Source organism: Rhododendron vialii, chromosome 10a (assembly GCF_030253575.1).
Source record: "Rhododendron vialii isolate Sample 1 chromosome 10a, ASM3025357v1".
Lineage (NCBI taxonomy): Eukaryota > Viridiplantae > Streptophyta > Magnoliopsida > Ericales > Ericaceae > Rhododendron > Rhododendron vialii.
The window spans coordinates 25,366,079-25,388,058 of NC_080566.1; the positions used below are offsets into that span (position 1 = coordinate 25,366,079).

A 21,980-nucleotide genomic window follows, 5' to 3' on the forward strand; every position below is an offset into this window, starting at 1 on the left:
CGACAAATTTAGACAACTTCTACAGCACAACTTACGTTCACAACAAATTTAGACTAAACTTCTACAGCACAACTTTTACAGTAGTACAATCAACCGTGATGCTAACTATGTTGTGATGCTAACGGCTTGCTCTAACACTAGCTAACGCTAACCTCTCTTTAGCCTATCTGTCCTCCTCGCTACCTCTCAACAGTAAACTAGTCGCTTAGCTTTCTAACAAAGCAAGTAGCTAGTGCATCTCTTCCCTCTTCGAAGAAAGCATCTTCCCTTCCTTGAAATTCTTCTTTTTTCTATGTTGCTTTGAAATCACTTGCCTGTGTTTAGGTTAGCTCTCTACATTCATCTCTGCTTGGCCTGTCCTCCTCGTTTCTGTCTCCATGTTGTCAATCGAGAACCAACAAGAATAGCTCAGAGAAAATTCTTGTGGCCATTGTATCGTGCCTTTGTTAGACATTGATCCTAGACCCAACACCGTACAATGAAGAAGACTCATGTGATTACCAAATAATCATAGATTGCGTAGAAAAAACACTGAGATTGCTGTAATTATAGATGATGTAAATCACTACCAAGTCGTTGAATAAATTGGTACTGCTCCATCTATTCTGTAATAAATAAAATACCAAAACAAAAACACACTGAGATTTTCCGAGTCCCCCAATTGGATCTTCATGATAATAGAAGTTCCCAGCGACCTATTCTAACCTCTCCTTCTCCCCAGCATTGAGTCAAGACCAGCAGCCTCTTCTTCCTGCCAATGTGGAATGAAAATACCGGAAAAGTTGGTTACATTCACTGATGGAGCAAAGCTCCATGCAAATATCAGTTACTTACCACCCATGCATTAAAGTCAGTCTCCTCATCAATTGCACTTGTTATGCGATGGTCCTCAAAGAGAGTCTGTTTCCAAGCACAAATTCGAGGTTGAGATGAGAGATGGGCCATCCAAAGCAATCATTCAGAAACCAGATTCTAAGTTTAAGCAAGATTTATCATGCGGTGTAAATATTTGTAAAGTTACTCACCACCCCTCACAGGAGAAGCAGTAGTACATAAATAATTCGAAACAATCAAATGAATGCAAATATATGCTGTAGTACAAATGCATATAAAATGCAATCCTCTATACAAATTCCTAAATTTTTCAGAAAGTGAAAAGGACGAGTGACCAAGTATAGATCTACATTGTTCCTATTTCAATAAATTGTATCCTATCTTGTTTTTTTGAACTTGTTATTTCAACTGTAAATAGGTGACGCAGATGGGTGAACAACAAGAGAAGCTAGTGGTGATAAAGGTCCTCTACAGTCTGTCATTTGTCGTAGCTGTCTCAATCCATAGGGCTAGGCTTGGTGAGACCTCAGGTGTTTGTTGTTTTCAATTTTGATGTACTATGGAAAAAGAAAAAAAAAGAGACGTCGATGTGCCCCCAAGCATTTTATTTTGGGCGAGAGGTACTCAAGCGCAAAGGTCTGTTTGGGTCTACGCACGAGGCACAAGACGAGGTGCGGGCCTTATTGAAGTGAGGCGTACCTAGTCTAGAAAATATAGCAAAAATAGCACACAGAAACTTCAAATAATGAATTTACCAAATATCATATAGTCAACAATTCTTGCATAAACAAGAACTACAAATTCAATTCAACAAAAGATAAGCATCCAACAAAATGAATTAAGAATTAAAGCAACTAAGCATCCACCAAATTTCTGTACTATTGTATTTCCATGGGGGATCTTTTCTACAACCTTCGTTTGCCACATAATTAACCTATAAAGTAGTTAGTGATTATGAAAAAAAATGAATGCACAAAAAGTCCACAAGCTATCAGCAATTCACAAATAAAAAAAGCAATTGGGAATTTAGCAGATCAAAAGGCAATTGGGTAAGCTTCCTCTGCCATTCAAAAAGCAATTGGGATATTGGCAAAAAGAATAATTCAAAAGAGTAGATAAATTTATCAAAAAGCAGCCAAAAATCAATTTGCCCCCAGTAATTTGTCACAAGCAATCTGTATTTTTTTTTTTTTTCCCATGGCAGAAATTACAAAGGATAGAAAATAAAGTTTGTTTAATTCTATTCGGCAAAGTAAGAGGACATACGTTTGTTGTCTAATACAAAAACTAAAATATCCGGTACCTAAATTTGCTACTGCTAGCCTACACAGCCCCAAAAGCATACTGATGCAGTCATGAAAGAGAAAGTCCCGAAAGAAGAAGAAAAACAGAACCTGGTGGTTCAGTTGCAGCACTTGGTCAAGAAGAGAGAAAATTGTCGAAGTAATCTCCAGTTGCAGAAGCAATGACAGAGGGTTTCAAAGTCCCACAAGGCATTACAAAAACACAGGGCTTTGTTCGCCTAGCATTATCAAAGCCCGATACCCAGTAATTTTTTTCAGGGTTTTTTCTAGCCCAACTCTCATATTTTTGGTGAGACTGCAATAAGGCGAGGGTTTTGTGCACCTTCCAGCTCTGTCTAAGGCATCGCCTTCTTCAAGTCGTCCTGCCTGAACCTACCAAAGGCACAGGTATTGGGCCCTGACGCACCTCGCACCAAGGCGCATCTTTGATAACTACGCCCCCAAGTTTTCACAGGGTGTAAAAAATAAGCCGACGCGTATGGCAATAACGGACTTTTCAACAACTTAATAACATGCCCTGTGAGTGATGGTGGCAATCACATGTTTGACATTGAAACCTCACCGTCATTCAATTGTTCGTGCTTATATTTTTCGTGCTTCTGATTATTCTATGTACATGAAATCAAAATTCGTCTTTTATTTGTGTTACAAGCATCGTTCAAAAAGTTGTGAGGCGTTAATCGGGTGGCGGAGGAGTGCCTAGCACCTAGGCTGACTAGTCGCCAATTAGTCAGCACCTAAAGATTAGTTGGTTTTTTTATTCGTTAAAAAATCCCCCACACCCCACCCCCTGCCTAAAGTTTGAGTAAGTAGAACAAAACATCAAATAGTATCCAAAATGAAAACATCAAAAATTCACCCATATATCTATTCATCCTTCAAAACCAAATGTTTTAATATTCAGTTTTGCACCTGTTAGAGTATTGGGTCTTGTCCCACATTGGTTAAATTAGTCTTGTACTGAGTCCTCTCTTAATATAAATAATATATCACTGTGTTAGGGTTCATTAACACCCTATACACTTTCTCTATCATTCCAAACAACATGGTATCAGAGCTTCTTAACCCTAACCTTAAACCACCACAATAGCCACTGATTTCGTTCCTAATCGTAATCCTAACCCTAATACCACCACCCAACAACAGCACCCATAAACTATTTCTTAGTCCTCTTTACTCTTTATCATCAAAATATTTTTTTTTTCAGTTTTAATGTTCATTTGTTTGCCGCTTCATTCTTCCTAGTCATAATTTTTATTACCAAAAGGTTTGCGTTGCTGCAATTTAGAATTGTGTTTATGCGATTTAGGGATGTTGATTGTTGGGAGAACTCAGAAGTTATTACCTATGTTACTAGGGAACGCTACTACCATAGCGAATTGCGTTTTGGTACGAACATTCCAAAACATGGTACACTACCGTTTCAAAACGGTAAATTTAGCGATCCAAAGTGATCCCCTTAGTTTTCCCCAAAATGTCAACTTATTATGGTCAAAATAGAGAGAGAATTGAATTTCAGTGGGAGAAATTGTAAAAAGTTCAATCGTTATGCTTCTAGAAATGTGTTTTGTATGAATAATTTAACAAACAATATTAAGTATTTAAGTTTCACTAGATGTTTATCACTTGGAAGGGTAAGTTGTAAGTTCTAGTTTGTTATCTATAGAAGCCTTTATTACTTGGAAGAGCAAGTTCTAGTTTGTTATCTATAGAAGCCTACCCCTAGTGTACCACAATTTAAGCACATGGTGTACTGCGTTCCCGTTCCCGTTCCTCGTACCGGAACGATCTGCATTCCAGGTAACATAGGTTATTACATTTTTTTGGGGTAAAATAACAATTTGCACCCTGTACTTTATACTATTATATGTTTAAACCCGTGATTCCAATAAATTACAGACTAAATCACCGACTAGTCCCCACATGGTGACTACACCCCGCCTACTCAACTAATCCTGCCTACCTAATCGCCGACAGATCCCGCCTAACTGACTAATCGCCGACTAATCCCACCTAACTGACTTATCGTCCCGCCTCCTTGTGTACCACCTAGGACCCTAGTTGAGGTGGCGGACCGCCTACTAGTGCCTCGGCGCCACCTAGGCTGACTTTTAGAACACTGATTTCATCATTTATCTCTATGAAAATGAAATTTCCTTTTGCCGAAAAAAAAAGACGCCAAAAATAAAGGATCAGCATACCAATAAACTGCCACTTTCCTATAACTATTTTTAGAGATCACATGAAGGCACCATGCCACTGATAACATACAATCGTTATCCTTTAGCAAAAATTGGGACATCTGATTTTTCCAATTTTCAGGGAGAGATTCATCAATATCAGTGCATGCCAATGAACTTCGGAACGAATAACATCAAGTTGCGTGGCTCAATGAAAAGGAACATCCATGGTCATGTATGCACTGCAACTACGTAATGAGATGGGTGGGTACCACACCAGATGGTCTACAACTACGACTGGTTGACCCCATAACCATTGGGAGAAGAAGAAAATTCACATCTCTGGTTGCTGCCACTGTTACACTACGGCCGGTGCCCCTGCAACCGCATCATCATCACCGTGACCATTACGGCTACAGCAACCACTATGTAAAACCTTGGGAATATAGCTGTTCAGGTCTGTTTATGCTCCAAATGCAAAATGGCACATCAGAACTTGCAACTTGCTTTCACATCAGCCACATTTATAACCTCATTTATGCATGTATTGTAACCTTTAAGCCGTGGACATCTTATTCCAAAGATGATTATTCCTGACATTATACAGTCCAACTTTGCATATATACATAAAGGGAACGGCAGAAAGGATGGGGTGGCTACAAGAAAAAACTCATCCACTACTCCATCCGCGAACTCCACTGTTGGAAGTGCTGAAAAGCTATTCGTGGGAAGGGAAAGTTACGGGATCTTACTGATCTGCCTAAAGCAAGATTAATGGGGTGGGAACCGCAACCAAAACCATCTTCTAGTGATGATGGATTTTGGAAAGAAAAAAAAAAAACTGATTATGAAGGACAGGATTAACGCTGTACGACAGCATTAAAATCAATATAAAGAAGCAGAACTACAATAGATAATGAAACTATGATCTCCAAGCAAGTAAGCAGAATCAATCAGGAATCAGCTCTTCAATCAGCACCATGGATAATTTACAGATATTTACTATTGAGAGACATCAGGATGCTTACCTCATCCACAATTTTCAAGTGACCATTCTGATCCTGCATTCGAAAAATGGTACGAAAAAAGATTAGGGAAAAAAACTTTTCAAGTTCTGGGTGCACCTCAAATTCAAGAATCATGATCGATGAAGATTAAAATCAAGTTTTCCTGGCTAAAAGTAATTTGCAACTAGGTAACAGGGTCTTCAAATTTAGTAAACAGACCAATATGGTAATTAAGAACTGCATGTGCAGCTGCTTTCAAGAGTAGCATCACTAATTTCCTTATGCACAGAAAAGCTAGTTATTTACCTTCACGGCAACCATAAGAAGAGGATCAGATGGCGTATAAATCATGTAATGGCTTCCATCCTACACAGAAAATTTTCAACATTAAAAGGTTAACTAAAATCATTATGGTAAAGAGCTGTTATCCCTGGAGGCGTGCAGTCAATATGGCAACTAAAAATCACTGGTTGGATATAAATACAAAAGATGCCAATGAAAAAATTCAGTGAATTCACATCGCCTCACGTACGCTTTTGCCTCAAGTGATAATTCTTTCAAAGCGTCTTGCCTCAGCACGCCTAGAATGCTAGACTTGCGCTTTGCTACACCTCAAGCCTGGGTGCACACCTAGGCATGCTTTTGACAACTTTAGTAGTATGGTGGAATCACCCCAAGTGCTCCAAGGTCAAACTACAAGAACGTATGAAAATTTCCCTTAATAACATAATTTACCCGATGCGAATGCCTGTGGCTAAAGCCACTACCGACAGTCTGCTCTAGTGTTGATCATCACCTCACACTAACCTAAGTCATTTGAAATTAGGATTCTAGTTGGGTGTTTCTACGCAACGCTTTATAGTCATAGCATTTGTTTCTCCATCTATGGTGTCATCCTGTTGAATAACCACAGAAAAAGTATTAGCCCTTCCTACTGCAAATCAAGGTCTTTCACACAGAACAAACCAATGTATCTAACCACTAAGAGGGTTCACAAACAGAGGGACATAACAAGCTAGAACCATCAATTATTTAAGATGCATAACCAAGAAAAGTAAATTACAATTCTAACTAGACAGAAGCAAAACCAAAGTAACGCATAAGTCCCTGGTCTCTCATTCACACGCTACTAAAACAACTTTACATGCTAAAGTCAAACACTTTTCTCATCCTAGCCAATAACCCATTCTAGCAATACTTTCAATCATATTCTGACCATAATCCAAATCAATCACAAAGTCCTGCTATTGACCAAACCTAACGCACTTCCTAAATCCACTTGGGAAAGCTTCAATACAATCCAATCCGATTTTTATAAGAGAGGAGACTATAGTGAAACCTTTTAATCTAGAAAATAGCAATGTTCAGCATCAGCCTATAATCCAATTCAAGCAACACAAGGGAAAAGGATCTGTGATATAACAAATACAATGTTCAACAATTATCATTTATCAAATCATGTGCAAGAACATTGAGAATTAACATATTTCTCAATGCAGATTGAGAATTGTATTCAATTAATGCTCAATTAGTAAGAGTATCATCTAAGATGTTCTTCAAGAAACTACATGCCCGGGGCACTGGACCTTCAATGTCAAGGATTTGTTTTCTTACCAAGACACCTTTGAGCATCCCCTCTATCAGCAGGTTTGTCTACAGGTGTTACCTCTCCGTCAGGCATTCCAATTTATTCCCTGTATATCACCACCTCCACTGTAGGGAGGTATTCCCGAACACATACACTTAGTTGCCGAACACGTGATATTCGGGAGCACGTGGTAAGTATGACAGGACTTACCGCCGGGCAATATAGTGAACAGCAATATGGACCAATGATATGAGAAGTCATTGATCCATGCTGTCTGTTCGGCAAACTAAGGGCCAAGTTACATGTGAAGTAGATGGTCCAAAGCAGACTGTTCGGTTAAAAATAGCCGAACAGATGAAGCAAAGAACCAAGCACGTAATACGAGGGATCACGGGTTAAAAAGCAATGCAAATGGTATGTGGGACCATAGTTTGAATATAGGCAGGACAGTCATCATGCTAAACAAATGTTCGGCAAGATGGACCAGTGACATGAGAAGTCAATGGTCCAAGCCGTCTGTTCGGCAACGAGATGGCCGAACAAAAGAAAGAACTTCAGTCAAGTATTGAAGCATAAGGAACATTCTGGAAGAGTCCAGAAACAATAGTATTCCGTTAAAGGAATAAGATCCCGAGAATATAGGATCTGATAAAGATACCCAACGAGTATGGGATGTTCGGCTTGTTATGGAAAAGAGTCCTACAAGGATTAAGGTAATGAACTAATAAAGGAAACGAGAATCCTTGATATCCTGGGATTCCTATACGAGTTAGGAATCCTAGGGCAACAAGGATGCTTGGCCAGCAAGCATACACAAATCTATAAATAAGAGGTAAACCTAGAGGTAAAAGGTACGCAATACACTATATTCTTATTGCTTTCCTACTGATAATTAGGGTTCAATTTCTAGTACGTGATACTAACAAAGACATCGGAGGGCCTTTGCCACGAGAGTCAAAGGTGCACTCACCCCCTGTCTATTTTGCAGATTAGGGTTCAGACGACGAGTTAGGGTTCCGGTGAAGAGGCACGAATAAGCCGTTGCAATCCAGTTGGTCCGAAGTACCAATTGTTTTCATCCCCCTACATCCACCACCTATCGAAAGACCAAATTGAGGCTGTTCTTGTCTTCTCGATACTCATGATGTTGGGTTCTTCTTTGGGTGGTTACTATCACTATCTTGTGCAGTGTAAGAGTCATCCTAACTCTGATGCTACATGGATTAGAGAAGATGAGCTTCGCCATTTTGGTTTGACCTATTGGAGCACTACCTTCGTCACGACTCTCCGAAGGAGAGTTCTTTTCACCCAGAGAGAGTTGATGGGGATCAAGGAGGTGTTCAGTGCACCAAGGTTAGGAGAAAGAAGGGAATTTAACAAAAAAAAATAGGCATTTTAATTTATTAGGATAGTCATTACTTTTGCTAGGATTTGATTAATTTATTAAGGATAATTGCTAGTTTATTTCTCTTGTTGAGTAGTAGGTTGAAAGTACATGTATGTGCGAAATTACTCTTGAAAGGGGCCGTTGAATAATTATTGAATAAGAATCTCTCTTATCTCTCAAGATCCTCTTCTCTTCTCTTCTCCCATTTTTCTTTCTTCTGGTCCGACAACAGATACACAATAGGAAACACGATTGGATATCACTGGAATTTTCATACCCAACTGTGCATTAAGAGTTGTAGTCTCCTGTGTGGAAGGTTGCACCAGTTATACGACCAAAAAAAAAAATGTTTACAACAACGTTCCCAACAGCAGGTATAGTGATAGGATAAGGGGACTAAGGTAACAGAACATTGCACATATTTCCTAGGAGCATCAATAAAAAGAAAATTCATGGAAGTAGAGGAAGGCTCCAAGAAACATATGTCAATATTAAAAGTTTCATGGACACAAGTATATAAAAGGAAGCTGACTCATCGGTGCATGTTTTATATGCAAAAATGGAAACTGACTCGTAAGTAAACCGACTTCCTGAACACAACCAAAATACTCTCCAAGCCTCAAACCCACGTATAGGTTATATAAACGGATTGGATCGCTCCGATCTCACTCACCTGTGAAAATCCATTGAAGCTAAAAGCATGGGTTTTTTCCATCCTCTGATCCCACTTTCTCCGACGACAGGCAAAGGCCAACAAAAACTTGTCGCAAGAGATTCATTTACAGGATTGGAGCGGTTATACACTGAAATAAGTTTTAATTGTTTTTGAACAATAAAGGAAGTCCATGAAAGGAAGATTATTCCTCTGAAAGCGGACTGTGGAGCATGGGGGCGCGGATAAAAGGATTCAAAATCTTCAATTCCCACTATTGTTGGCTTTGTTCAAAACCATATCCTATGATTGAGTCAAGGCAATCGCATCCTTTCCCAGTGCTTCTACAGAGCACAGCCAAAAAGGAAACCTAATAGTTAGAAAGATTAACCAGGACTTCACAGATGGATGATTATTTGAACAGTTAGTGCAAGTAAACTAGTGCAACATGCATATTGTAGTGATAAGCTTATAGCTAATAATGTTCAATAGGAGAATCACATCGGAGCTTTGCGCCAGCTTTAAATGGGCCTAGGTGTTGTCAACTCTTAAGGGGCCAGTCCATATGGGGCTTTGCCCCAGCTTTAAATGACTCCTCCCGCAAATGCATTGTGGGAATAGTCCCCGAGGATTAATCAAGGTGCGTGTAAGCTGGCGTAAACACCCTCTAAGTTATCAAAAAGAAAAAAGGAGAATCACAACGCATAACCATAAAACATACAAGAATTCCAAGATAGTTTATTTCAATAGATGCAGAACATGAATGAATAAGAGCAAAGGGCTACCAAAAATGCCACACAATATATTCCAGATGACCCATTGAGGGATATAGCATAAAACAAGGATTTCTGAATTACAAGGTGTTCATTGGTGCAAAGGTAAAAGCTCCTTCCAAGTGCAAAACTGAAGTTTCAAAACCACAAGCAGCTTTTTAGTGCATTAATAGTGCCAAACATTAAGCCTTAAATAAGGCAACGCTCCCAACTCCCTTGCTAATTGGACCAAAAGATAGTACTATTTTTCAGTTTGTGATAGTTGTCAATATAAACATGATCTTTGTAGAATAGATTTCTGAAACTTACCACATTGAAGCTTGTAATTTCTATGCCTTCATTTGGCAACCCATCCGCATGTTCACCATCTGCAGAAGAGAAAACATGCTTTGTTCAATAAATTCAAAATAACATAAGACCTTATCCAATAGGGGTAACAACTATGAAAGTTTAAATGAAGATATAAGGCCAATATAAGATCGGGTGTAGCAACTTTTTCAATACCGAAAATAGTTTGAATACCCGAGAAACCATCACATTGACAAAGTTTCTCACTAAAAAGCCAATTTTGACCAAATCATACATACAAGATACCAATGTACTTATCAAAAAAAAAAAAAAAGATACCAATGTAGGTAGCAAATGCATCATAATAGGATAAAATGTGCGGTATACCACAAAGAATCACCATTTTGGCCATATGAGGAGCTGACAGCTCAAAGAGCTTAAGGTCTTAGAGACAACAAATTTCAATACTCCGCTCAATGTGAGGCCTATTGCAAACAGGCTATCCAACTGTGATACAAGATGAGAGAGAGAGAGAGAGAGAGAGAGAGAGAGAGAGAGAGAGAGAGTTGCTAGAATGGCGGAGTTTATCTTAACTTCTTCAACCATGAAGCAACAATGACCAGAATTATGCAGTACCAGTCTACCAACCAGTCAAAACCCAATGCTTTCAGTCCCTAGTTTTAATTTCCACCATCTCAGAGATTAACAAGAAACAGTTCAAACTGTTATAGTAGGAAGAAAAGGATATTGTCCTACAAGTGTGAGATCACAATAAAGGATTTTATGAAAGCAATTCACTTCCAGAAGTTTGTAAAAACCAAGATTACTAGTCTGCCTACGTGCCAAAACCTTGTCTTCCACAGTTCCACACGCTAATTTTTCCTACTTCAAACAAAAAATAATGAAACAGTTTCAAACTAAACGGTTCAGGTAGGAAGAGTAGTATGTTGTTCGTAATGCTTTGTATTAACAATATTGGATTTTCTGAGAGCAATGCACTTCCAAAAGAGAAAGGAAAAATTGGACTACATTAGCTTCACTCTGGAAAACCATCACTAGAGGTTCTTGATAAAAACGCTGATGTGGAAGTCTTTTATGGAAGAACATGAGAAATGAATAAACCCAATGGTTGATTTCATGTGGGAACTAATCTCTTAAAAGGAGTTGGTTTGTTTGCATAGTTGAGAATATTGAAGACTGGGTAGACTAATGAAGGGATGCATGGAATAGTAGGTTAAGGAGTCTCTCTAAAATGATTTTGTATTGGAAAGATTGGTCGATTTTCTGAAATGTTGTTTAAAGACACTTTCTTGCACTGTTTGGTAGGAATGGTTGGGGAATGGATAGAAACAATCTGTCCAGTCTTCAACTACTTTCAGAGGGCTTGTCAAAGAGTCATCCCAAAGAGCAGTGCATTGATAGGCCCCTTTTCTGAAAAGGATATCCCTCTTTGCACTATCAGCGTTTAATATAAGTGGGTAGTATAGCAGAAGGCAATAGATATTACACCTTAATGGGGTACGGAGGTCCAGTGAACCAGCTATAGCTAGGGACGTTTGGAGATACCAATTGGATTTGGCTGGGGCTTCTTGGGGGCCAAGGAGAGTAGTGAAGGGAAATGGGAATTCACATATGCCTGACTGGTACCATCAATTGTATGAGAAGCTTCACAGAATATCTTACAAGCAATGCATGATAGATCAATAAGTTAACATACTTAATAATGAGTCGGGAATAAATTGAATCTTCAGGTGGACTCTAATATTACCATGACTTTAGAGTCCTAAACTAGAAAACACAAGGGAGACTTAAATATTCATCCTCAAACTTCATCCCAATTAAGTATTCATCCCAGTCATTTTGAACAGTTATGTTTTCATCCTTTCAGATGATGAATTACCTATCTTACCCTTTTAATAAGATATTCATATGTGTGTGTAAATTAACTTCCTAAATTAGTGGGATTCAACAATTTTCTAATTTAGTGGGATTCAATCTCAATATTTACGGGAGATAATTACAAAAAATAATTTTAAAATTAAAGAAAATTGTAATAACCAAATTTCACCAATTTATTTTTCATCGATTTAAATTGGAAGACCATATTTATTTTTCCATGTATTATCATAAAACCTTTTGGAACATGGTGGATCAACCATGTTTTCAAGAATTATTTTTTGCAAAATTACCGTAAAAAACAGTTTGGAACATGGCAAATGAAACTGAAAACCAAATTCATATACTTTGAAACAAGCATATTTCATGGCAAATGAAGCAAATAATTTATCATGAAATCAAATAAAACTAAATAAACCAAAATCATGGTTTCATGGTAAATGAAGCAAATAATTTACCATGAAATCAACTAAAACTAAATAAACCAAAATCATGATTTCATGGTAAATGAAACAAATAATTTATTAATTTACCATGAACTAAATAAAACTAAATAAACCAAAATTGTGAATGAAGCAAATAATTTACCATGAATTAAATAAAACTAAATAAAATTAAAATCAGAGAACCCAGATTGGAAAATCATATTTCATGGTAAATGAAGCAAAGAATTTACTGCATGAATACATGATGATACAGAATACACCATGATTGGCCGGAGCCCCAAACTAGATAAGAAATTATTTATTTAGAATACTAACTGCATGATTTCGATCGAGTGCCCATTTCATGATACCCATTGTAGATTGAAGATATACCCCATGATTTAATCAAAAAAGGAATACAATTAAAATAAACAAAAATACCATTATTTAATCGGTAAAATGATTTCAGAATATGAATCGATTTCTGAAATCAATTTACCCATTACAAAATACAACATGAGGATCGATTTTCTGTTCTACTCAACCTCGTCGGCGGTTTGAGGCCCACGGATTGGGCGTCGGGATGGGTGACGAAACTCGACGGTGGGTAGCGACTCAATTTTGACAAAAGATGGAGGGGTTTCGTCCCCGCTTTGAAATAGAAGCTTTGAAACGGCGACGGAGGAAGGCGATGGCAGGATGGGTGGAGAAACCCCATTCGGGTTGTAGAGGAAGATCCATGCGCTGATTTTCTCCCTCAAATGTTGCTACGATGGAGGACTGGTGTGTGTTTTGCCATTTAGGATTTTATTCAAACAAGGGGTTAAAAATTCAAATGGGGGGATTCCATTTGAGGGGAACAGAGGAATCAATATCTACGGCAAGATTTGCGGGATTGTGTGGCGAGATTTACGGGGACCAATGCCTGATTAAACGGTGGGACTTGAAGTCTTAAAATTTCATCCCAAAAATCAATGCTATATATATATATATATATATATATATATATATATAGAGAGAGAGAGAGAGAGAGAGAGAGAGAGAGAGTCCCCTTCTAATAACGACCACCTCATTTTAATAAAATGCGGACCTCCCTTTCCTGATCAAATTTCGACGATCCGAGCCGCTCAATGTGTTCAGAACGTGATTTTAAGGGTACCCGCGATGAATCAGCCAAAAAAAGACCGGGAAGGGCTTCATCCGAGCAGTTTTTGTTTGTTTTTATTGAACGGTTCAAATAAAAACTGCTCAAATCAAGCCCTTCCCGGTCATTTTTTTTGCCGATTTCTTGCGGGTACCCTTAAAATCACGTTCTGAACACATTGAGCGGCTCGGATCATCGAAATTCGATCGGGAAAGGCGAAAAATGGGGAGGTCCGCATATAAGGTCCTTATTTTAAGGTCCTTACTTGAAGATTTCTATATATATATAGTTCACATATTATATAAGGGCAATCCTGAAATTATTTAAAAGCGAGCATGGAAACATAACTGTTCAAAATGACCGGGATGAATACTTACATTGAATGGAGTTCGAGGATGAATCTTTAAAAACTCCAAAACAAAAATACCCCTAATTCATATAAACCTTCGCCATTATAGAAGAATAATAGCTAAATATGTTATGGAGCTAATTTATGGCCATTAACTTCTCACGAAAACTAGCCCCACTCGTATAGAAAATCACCATCCAAATAATACCAGAAGTCATTGGGTTCATGAGTAAGTAGAAGGTCAAAACAAACTTAATATTTCACTGTTACCAAGAAAAACAAAAAATTAATATTTCACAAGCTTAGACGTAAAGATGAAGACATTGCCTGCATAATAATTAAAGACGTCATCCTCCGTGAAGCAAAATCCTCCCCGAGCTGTTAAAAAAAACCTGGATGGAAGACAGAAAACAAATAGCTGAACGATACCAAACTACCACGTGAATATAAGAAAATTACTTCCTGATTTAGCAAGTAAAGAATAACAAGGGAATCAGAGTCGTCATACCCGCTATGTACCAGATGCATGTGTACCTTGGCAAGTGCATAAGCTACAGTAGGAAGTAGACCTTTAACTTCTTCAACACTGACCTAAAATGGAATTGCAGGAAGATCCAGACGTTAAGGAATGTGAAGCCAAGATTTGCCTAAACGAGACAGGATCAAATATGAGAGAGGGAGAGAGAGAACGATGAGATATATTCCTCACAATGAGCAGAAAATATCAATGTCTTAATTTTTTTTCCTCAGAGAGTCCTTAAAACCAATAGAAACTATTTCCATGGAGGAAGAAGCGAAGTGAGAGATCATTTAGAACAAAAAAAGTAACTCATCAAAACGCATAAAATTACATAAATTCCTATTAGTCCTACATGTTATGACACGCTGCTACCTTGCTTTAACTCCATCTGTTTATCAATTTCCCCCATGGTACAAGGAATCCAGATAAGTATGGGCTGCTAAGAATGACCATAAAGAAAACCCTAATAACACCATAAAGACTACACTATCCAATATAAATGACAAAACATTTCTAAAAGGTTGCCGCCCAGGCGCTAAGCGACCACCTAAAACCTAGATTTTAGGGTTTATGTGTTATTAGGTATTTAGGTGATTTGTACATTAGACAGGAATCAGTCGGGGATTAATTGGCAAGGTAGGGTTGAATGTGAAGTATTAAAAAATACTGGAGTTAAACTTTTATTTTCACAAAAACGAAATATATATCACATACCAATTTTATGTGTTAAGTACTTCATTTCATTTTGTTTTGAACTTTGAACATCGAACTTTTTATTTGACTAGTTATTTGTTATGACTTACTACTAACTTTTTAGTTGTTACTTTAGACTTAATTCTTTTCATCTTGGTCTTATGTCATTTCTTAATCAAACTTTGAGAGAGGTGGTGAGATATATTTTTAAAAAATAAAAAACCACCTAATCTCTGGGCCTCAATTAGTCCCTGACTAGTTGGACTTGGCCTCGACACTAGGCGCCTCTCTTCTGTCCGACTAGCGTCTAGCAATTGTTAGAACATTGAAAATAGTAATGTTAAAAATAATTTCATAGGGCGAGAGCATCGAGAGTTCACCAAGCAATAAACGAACGCAAGCAGTACTGTGAGTCCTAATGAAGAAACAAGTCAACTATAGCAAAGACGGAACAAACTGTAAATCAATAATGCCTAACAGAAAAGCTGGTGAACAAAATGACAATCAATCTCTATGTACTTATGTGTCCTTGGAAAACCGAATTATGGAGATGCCCTACTAAGAAGCTCCCGGTCGCGTCAAGCCATGACAAACTTACAAGTTGTTTGTTGCAATATTGCACCAAATAATCAAGTGACTGCAACACAAGGGGCTTCATAAGAGCCAACTGATCACAAGTTGTCATTTCAGTATGAAATTCCGAATAGATTTACCTCTCTAGGTAGCACCCTGAATATACATATCAAGTTCATACTACTTCGCAAAGTCGGACTAAGGATAGATACACCTTGAAATGATCCCATACTTTCTTTGACGTGTCATACTTCAAAAAGTTCATAACTATGCTTGGTTGTACTGAGTTATGCAACCAAGGACCGTGCATTTTCATTATCCCATGCGGCATGACCGTTGCATACCACTCAACTTTAGGATTGGACGGCAGTATTGTGGAACCTGTTACATATCCGCACATACCATTGTATACCACTCAACTTTAGGATCGAAGCTATGGAGCTTGCAAAGAACCGACTGAAGGTAACGAGGACAGAAGACCGGTTTACATATCCCTGTGTTGAATACCTTGATATTTGTTGGGCCTATTACCTAACAACTTAAGCTTTTGGGACAGTCGCATTCTGTTTCTCTCTATCAATGAAAATTTGCATCTCCACATTCAAGATGGAGTTGCACGTAAGGTAGGGTGTTGATTAGCTTGATATACATTGTTGGGCTCATTTCCTGGCAGCTCAAGCTTATGGGCCAATTGGTAACTTAACACCCCACATAGTACATACCGGGGCATACCACTCAGCTTTAGGATCAAAGTTACAGATCTTGCAAAGAACCAACGGAGGGTAACGAGGGCCAAACAACACTCCAATGATACTGACGTTATATTGATACCTGATTGGGGTTGAGACAATAACCCACATATACAACACCTGCTGCAGCTAGGAGGGAGAGACCCATTGCTGCTATTTTGACAACATGCGATGTCGATCTAGCTCTACCTCTAATACCGCAAATAGAGGAGGCAAAAGGAGTATATTGCTTTGAACGATTAAGCCATACACCCCTAATGACAACAAAAAGACTGAACAACCCCAATACAAATGATAAAAGACGATAATATTAAAACAATGTTCACAGCTCTGACCTCGTTTTGAAAGGACTTAACAACTCAGTAGCAACTTAGTTCAGCTTCTTTCCACCTGTTGTAGTTGCAGCTAGTTGCCCCTCAAATTATCCCATACTTTCTTTGAGGTGTCATACTTCAAATTTTTCATAACTATATTCTACAAAGTTATGAAACCGAGGACCATGCATTTTCAATACCCTATGTGGCAACAGACGTTGCGTACCACTTGACTTTAGGATTGGAGGGCAGTATTGTGAAGCCGGTAACATATCCACACATACCGGTGCAAACCACTCGACTTTAGGATTGACAATATGGAGCTTGCAAAGAATCAATGGAAGGTAACGAGGGCCGACGACACCGGTTAAATATCCCTACATACTGTTGCATACCACTTAGCTTTATGATTGATAATAAGGAGCTTGCAAGGAACCGACGGAATGTAACGAGGGCCGACAAGGCGACAACACTCCAGTGATAGTGACCTTATATGGATACCTAATTGGGGTTGAGACAATAACCCAAGTATGCAACACCCGCTGCAACAAGGAGGGAAAGACCCATGGCTGCTATTATGACAACATGCAATGTCAGCTAGCTCTACATCTAATACTGTGTAAGAAATAAAAATGAAGACAGAGGAGACAAAAGTAGTAGTATATTGTTTATCGAAAGATTAAACCATACAACCCTAATAACACCAAAAAGACTAAAGTCACTGAACAACCCCAATGGACAATACAAATGATAAAAGACGATAACGCTAACACTATGTTTGCAGCTCTGACCTAATTTTGAAAGGACTTAATAACTCAGTAGCAAGTCTACAACTTTGTTCATCTCCTTTCCTCCTGTTATAGTCGCATTTAGTAAGGGCATTTTAACATCTAATAAAGAACTAATATCTTCTTCAGGTTAAAACCAACACAGTAAGGAACGATAACTCAGCCTGGTGCAGCGAACAAAGACCAACACATGAGAAAATACAGAAAAGTCATTGATCCAATGTTGTGATCAGATAACGGCTCAATGAGAGTTGCTATCAGAAACGCAATAGTCTCCTCTAACCTTCCTCCACGGTCCACAGAGTCGTAGTTACTCTGGTCACAGAAATACATTCGCAAATAAGGAAAATTCTTCTCTCAAGCACAACATTCATTTACTAGCACACTTCAAAACAAAATTGTGTTGATGTCAAAAAATGCCTCAATAGAATACTTTGGATCAGCTAAACAACTTGTATTAGACAAAATGAGACAAAAAGACATACAGATGACAATCCCTCCATATTTTTACTCTTCACAATCCGAACAGGCCTGCATCAGCAAACTTAAGATTAGCTACACTCCTTGGAAAATTTGAAACATGATTACATCCTTTTGAGATGCATGTGTAGTAACTAGTAACAATGTGCAACTTCACTTACATATCAGCAGGGCAGAGCAGCATGCACTCCTCCCCTTGTGCACTTCTAAATACTCTTCTAATGATACACTCCAATGGGAGATTGTTAGAGTCAACCTGTCCATGAGTGCTTTCAAATTAGTGACTGCAAGGACCAAGAATAAATTGCCCAAAAGAGTAGGATATCACTGCATTGAAGAAACTTATTATCTCAAATCTATACTAATTCCTCTGTACGCTAATCACCAATAATGTGTAAAACAGGCCTAATTACAAATATTAAGAGATACACATAAGGAACTACCGAATGAGGTTATAAAAATCAAGATTCATGAGCCAAACCAGACCAGACAGTTAACTAGGGGTGGCAAATTGAACCCAAACCCACCAACTAAAAAATAGACCCAACCCAACCCACTTATAAGTTGGGTTAGAATGGATCTCAACCCATCTAACCCATCTATTAATGGGTCTCAATTGGGCATCTATTGGGTCAACTTAAATGACCCAACAAGTCATGCACATGACCCACAACAAAAAACAGTCGAACACAAGTTGATCTCCTCCCCCTCTCCCGAGTCTCGTCCGTACCTCTCTCGCATAAACAATAAATCCTGAAGCAAATTCTCTCTCTCTCTATGTGTGTGTCTCTCTCAACCACACCATCCCCATAAAACAAATCCATTTCAAAAGCAGGGAAATCCCTTGGAAAAATATTGCTTCTGATTTCAAAGGATTTAAATTTCAAAGTTGATTAAATTATTCAGCATGGCTATTGTTTAGTTTTCCTAATCATCCAGCCTTCATAGTTACTCTTGGTATCAAACTTGTTCGAATGTCTAAGAGACTGGACAAATGTGTTTACATTCTAGGATCATTTGGAAATGGCATGAATTTATGAAAGGTTGACTGTTCATTGTTACCCGTTAATAACGATTCTACTCTAAGAGCATCCACAATGTAATAATCAAAACTGGCGTTGTCCCCGTTCCATACACGGATGAACACAAAAAAATTGTTTGTAGATGGTGAACAACACGAAAATCGATTCGACATTTTTTTCGCATTCCCGTGCACTGAATGCTAGCATTGTGCCTGTTCGATGTGCGGAACAACAAAAAAAAGAGTTCACTTCAAGTGTTGTCCCAAATATCAAATGAAGCACAATGGTAGCATATAACACACACGAGACAACGAAAAAGAGGTCAATTTTTGTGTGCCCCATTTACAAAATAGGAGTACGTTTTTTGTTGTTTCATGCATCGAAATGGGACGTTAGTAATCACATTATTCACATGATTTGATATAGCATTACTCGACAAATTTATTTTGCCAAAAAATCTAAACATTATTTACTCGGTAGGAATTACCCACATTCTGGTTTAACTCTTGACACACTTTCAAATATGCATTGGGACCAGTAGCAGCGTAGTCCTGTAGACGCCTGATGTACAAAATGTGTGTGATTAAATGTATTTCAAAGACTCCAGATCATACATTCATATGTTCATACATTTTTTTGGGTAAGTAGGGTTCATACATTTAGTCTTGAATTCCATGATGTTTTGCAAGGTTGAAGGACTATCGAGGTCACTCTGACATTTCAAAAAAAAAAAAAAAAGATTGTCGAGGTCTACAAAATAATAAAACAGTTCCCATCATCGAAATGGGCCCAGAAAACGATGTCTGGGGCAAACCTGGGGCTAATATGGACAAAATAAGCTAATTTGGACAAAATAATCACCAACAATTTAGAAGAGAAAATCAAGTAAAAAAAAACCCAAAACTCTAAACTGCTAAGTCCAAAAATCCCTAAAATTTCAGCAGAATCTCCATTCTATTCAGTAATTTTAGTATCCAAGGGTAATTTGGTCATTTTAGCATATAGGGGTATTCTAGTAATTTTAGTATACAAGGGTAATATGATCATTTCAGTGTATATGGGTATTTTAGTCATTTTAAATTTCAATATATATGTAATTGGGTTAATGGGCGGGTTGGGTTTAATTTCAAATAAATGGGTTGGGTTGGGTTGGATATGGGTAATTGGGCTCATAACTAATTGGGTCTCAATGACCTATTAAAGACCCAACCCACTAGTAACTTACCCAATTTGGCCCAAACCCGCCCATTTGACACCCCTACAGTTAACATAGGTTCCATTGATTTCCTCCTCAACACCTACAAGCAATTTTATTTACATATATTCCAATGTAAACCTAATAACAAGAATTAGACAAGATTTTATTAACATAATCACATAATGTACTATATCCACCCCTCCAAACTTCCAAAAATTAAATAAAAAGTATCTCGGTAGTGGAAAACAATTACTTTCTTTTATGTGTATATGTATGCTTTGCCAAGTATATGAATAAAAAGTGGCTATATTTTACTTGTCCTTAGATATCATGCTTGAATTTCAAACTATACGCAAGGAAAACTTCAATATTTGACAACCATGCAATGAATTTCGAGTTCAATGTTTCGGCCTCCACCTAGGGCTGCAAACGAACCAGCTCGTGGCTCGGCTCAGCTCTACTTGTTTAGTAATCGAGCTCGAGTTTTAGGCTTTGCTCGGCTCGTTTATTGGTTCTGCTCGTCTAAAGAGGCTGATTAAGTAAAATAGCTAGGCTCGGATCGAGTTCTAGGCTCGTTTACCGAGCTCAAACACTATAAAGCTCAACTCAGCTCAGTTCGTTTGCACCCCTACGGCTCCACCCTATGTAGATCGTAGCTCGGTCTCCTGTAGACATAATAGACAGACATATAGATATACAGAATACATACCACGGTGACAATTCGTTTGTCAGACACCATTAGCACTTTGTCATCGTCGTCTACCACGAACCCGGCCGGGGGAGTGATTATTTTTCTAGACGAGCCCCCCCATTCTCCGTCATCATCGTCGTCGTCGTATTCAACGTCGTCCAGGCTCAAACCCCTTGAACCGTCCCGTCTACCGCCACCGCCACCGAGTTTCTTTTTCTTCTTCTTCTTCTTCTTGTTCGTCCTGACGGGGGGCCCTCCCTGCTTCTTGGCGGCGTGGCAGAGAGCGAGACGGAGAGTGATTTTAGTAGGGCTAGAGATGGAGAAGGTTGACGGGAAATGTTTTGGTCTGAAATGGGAAACTGAGAGGTGCCAAGGAGTGGTGGAGACAGAGAAGGCCATTGCTCAATTGTGGTAGTAGTAGCGTAATTGGTGTCCTTATCTTTGAACCCATGTTTTTACGCGGTGTGACTATTTGGAGGCCCGTATTTTTTTTCGTCGTCCGTTAAAAATTTCAAATTAATTACAACATGACTCTTTAATGCAAAATGACCTATTTACCCTTATACCTATACATGAAATAACCTATATGCCCTTTAACCAAAACCCCTAAATTATCTTCTTCCCTCTTCCCCTAAATCATCATTCTCGTTTTTTTTTTTAAAAAAAACACACACTAGGCGACCTCCCCCTATTCTTCATCTTCTATTCTCCTGTTCTTTCTTTTCTCCTCCCCCTGTTCTTCATCATTCTCCTATTTTTGTTGTTGTGGCTTCTGGGTTTACAAAATCCAATTTTTCGATGTGTCTAGTCCGAATAGAATAAAGTAAGTAATTTCGGTAGCTAACCACTGTAAAATATTACCATACTTGACAGTTAGTTACCGAAATTAAGAAACATTTTTAGCATCCAATTACCGAAATATATGTTTCTTGTTTTTGTTGTATGCATTTCCGATATGTAGTTACCGAAATATAATCTTGTTTTCAATAGCTATTTACCGAAATGTATGTATGATTTTCGTATATAGTAGTTCGGCAATTGTTTACCGAAGGTTGAATATATTTTCGATATGTAGTTACTAAAATATAATCTTGTTTTCAACGGCTATTTTACCGAAATGTTATG

General features: G+C 38.2%; 1 protein-coding gene across 1 annotated transcript; it reads right to left on the reverse strand.

The window, feature by feature from the left end:
• Positions 1 to 515: 515 nt before the first annotated feature.
• Positions 516 to 21,308, reverse strand: LOC131303538 (uncharacterized). Its single transcript, XM_058330438.1, has 10 exons — positions 20,874 to 21,308; positions 18,106 to 18,200; positions 17,950 to 17,995; positions 14,336 to 14,418; positions 14,150 to 14,219; positions 10,035 to 10,112; positions 5,632 to 5,691; positions 5,347 to 5,379; positions 835 to 900; positions 516 to 751 (listed from the first exon to the last, which is right to left on the reverse strand). Exons 1-10 carry the CDS (start codon positions 21,252 to 21,254, stop codon positions 701 to 703), a joined length of 963 nt encoding a protein of 320 aa, XP_058186421.1. The 5' UTR covers positions 21,255 to 21,308; the 3' UTR covers positions 516 to 700.
• Between the last annotated feature and the right edge of the window lie 672 nt (positions 21,309 to 21,980).

Excerpts from the sequence above, each read along its gene's own strand:
- LOC131303538 (XM_058330438.1), bottom strand. The coding sequence starts at position 21,254 with ATGGCCTTCTCTGTCTCCACCACTCCTTGGCACCTCTCAGTTTCCCAT. Across the intron at positions 17,996-18,105 it reads CTGCTCTGCCCTGCTGATAT|GCCTGTTCGGATTGTGAAGA; the intron begins GTAAGTGAAGTT and ends TTGCTGATGCAG. Across the intron at positions 10,113-14,149 it reads TTAATTATTATGCAGGCAAT|CATGTTTTCTCTTCTGCAGA; the intron begins GTCTTCATCTTT and ends TATTGAACAAAG.